At 58.5% G+C, this 1355-nt stretch overlaps 1 protein-coding gene across 1 annotated transcript; it reads left to right on the top strand.

Annotated features, from left to right (window-relative positions):
* Positions 1 to 95: 95 nt before the first annotated feature.
* LOC104545217 (protein shisa-6 homolog) lies at positions 96 to 411 on the top strand (the record flags this gene model as incomplete). Its single annotated transcript, XM_010190297.1, has 1 exon — positions 96 to 411. A coding segment is annotated over one exon (316 nt), but the record flags the coding sequence as incomplete, so codon positions are not given.
* Between the last annotated feature and the right edge of the window lie 944 nt (positions 412 to 1355).

Genomic DNA, 1355 nt, shown 5'->3' with positions numbered 1-1355 from the left:
CGGGGGCTCGGCCCCGGCGCACGAGACGTGCTGGGGGTACTACGACGTGAGCGGGCAGTGGGACAAGGAGTTCGAGTGCAACAACAGCCTTACAGGCTTCCGCTACTGCTGCGGCACCTGCTTCTATCGCTTCTGCTGCAACAAGCGCGCCGAGAAGCTCAACCAGAGCCTGTGCCGCAACTACAAGAGCCCCGAGTGGGCTCACCCCACCACCGCCAGCGGTGCGCTGCCCGCCGACGGTAGCAACGGCGCCGACGGGGACGCCAACAAGTATGACCCAGACAAGGACAGCACCAATGCCACCGTCTACATCTCGTGTGGGGCCATTGCCTTCGTGCTCATCGCCGGCGTCTTTGCCAAGGTGGCCTACGACAAGGCACGGCGCCCGCCCCGGGAGATGAACATACACAGGTGCGATCCTCCCCCTGCTTCCAGCACCCCTTCTGTCTAGGGACACCCTCCTTTCCAAATGTTCCTCCTTTGCACTGCCTCTCCATGTGTTCCCCCTTGACACCCTCTGTCCAACTGTTTTACCAAAAGGCTTCCAATCTGTACAGCCTGTCCAAGAGTTTCCCTATTGCATGACCCATCCAAGAAGTCCGCCTATGGACTGGCTGTCCAAGTGTTCCCCTTTGCACCACTGTCCGAGGTTTCCTCTGCTGCACTACCTGTCGAAGGAGTCCCCCTGTGAGCTACCTATTCATGTCTTTATACTTTCCACTGGCTGACCGTGAGTTTCCCCCTTGCACCACCCTTCCAAGGAGTTCCCCTTTGTGATGACTACCTAAGGGCTTCCCTTTTGCGCCATCTGTCCCAATGATATTCCACTGTGCTATGGCTTCGAAGTGTCCCCCCTTGAACCACTCATCCAAGGGCTGTCCAAGAATCCCCTCTTTACACCACCTGTCAAAGGATTGTCCCTTCCCACCATCTACCCAAAAGTTCTTCCTTTGCACGCTCTCTCCAGGGAGAACTCCATCCCTCTCAGCCCCCTCCCACTTCCCACCCAAGAACCCGTCCTTATGCCTCCCTCAGCCCCATCATCCTCCGCCGCATCCCATGGAACCCGGTCCCGCCTTCAGCACCTGTGCCGCGGACAGCTCCACGCTGTCCCGCGCTCGTCCGGTGGCGCTGCCCCCTCCACTCCTGCCCCTCCGCCCCCCCACATCGACCCTGGGGGCAGAGGCCACCGGCACCCCGGAGGTCGACCCTGCCCGGCCCTGCCAGGGAGAAGTTTTAAGAAGTGTGAAGGAAATGGCTTTGTGTCCTCCCGGCGGATGCCTTTCTTTCCGTGGTTTTTTTTGGGGGGTTTTGTTTTGTTTTGTTTTTTGTTTTGTGTTTTTTGTTTTTTGTTC

Source organism: Mesitornis unicolor, unplaced genomic scaffold, assembly GCF_000695765.1.
Source record: "Mesitornis unicolor isolate BGI_N332 unplaced genomic scaffold, ASM69576v1 scaffold48858, whole genome shotgun sequence".
NCBI classification, from domain to species: Eukaryota; Metazoa; Chordata; class Aves; order Mesitornithiformes; family Mesitornithidae; genus Mesitornis; species Mesitornis unicolor.
Note: the sequence above shows the minus strand (reverse complement) of the source record. Positions and strands in the feature narration are given on the sequence as shown.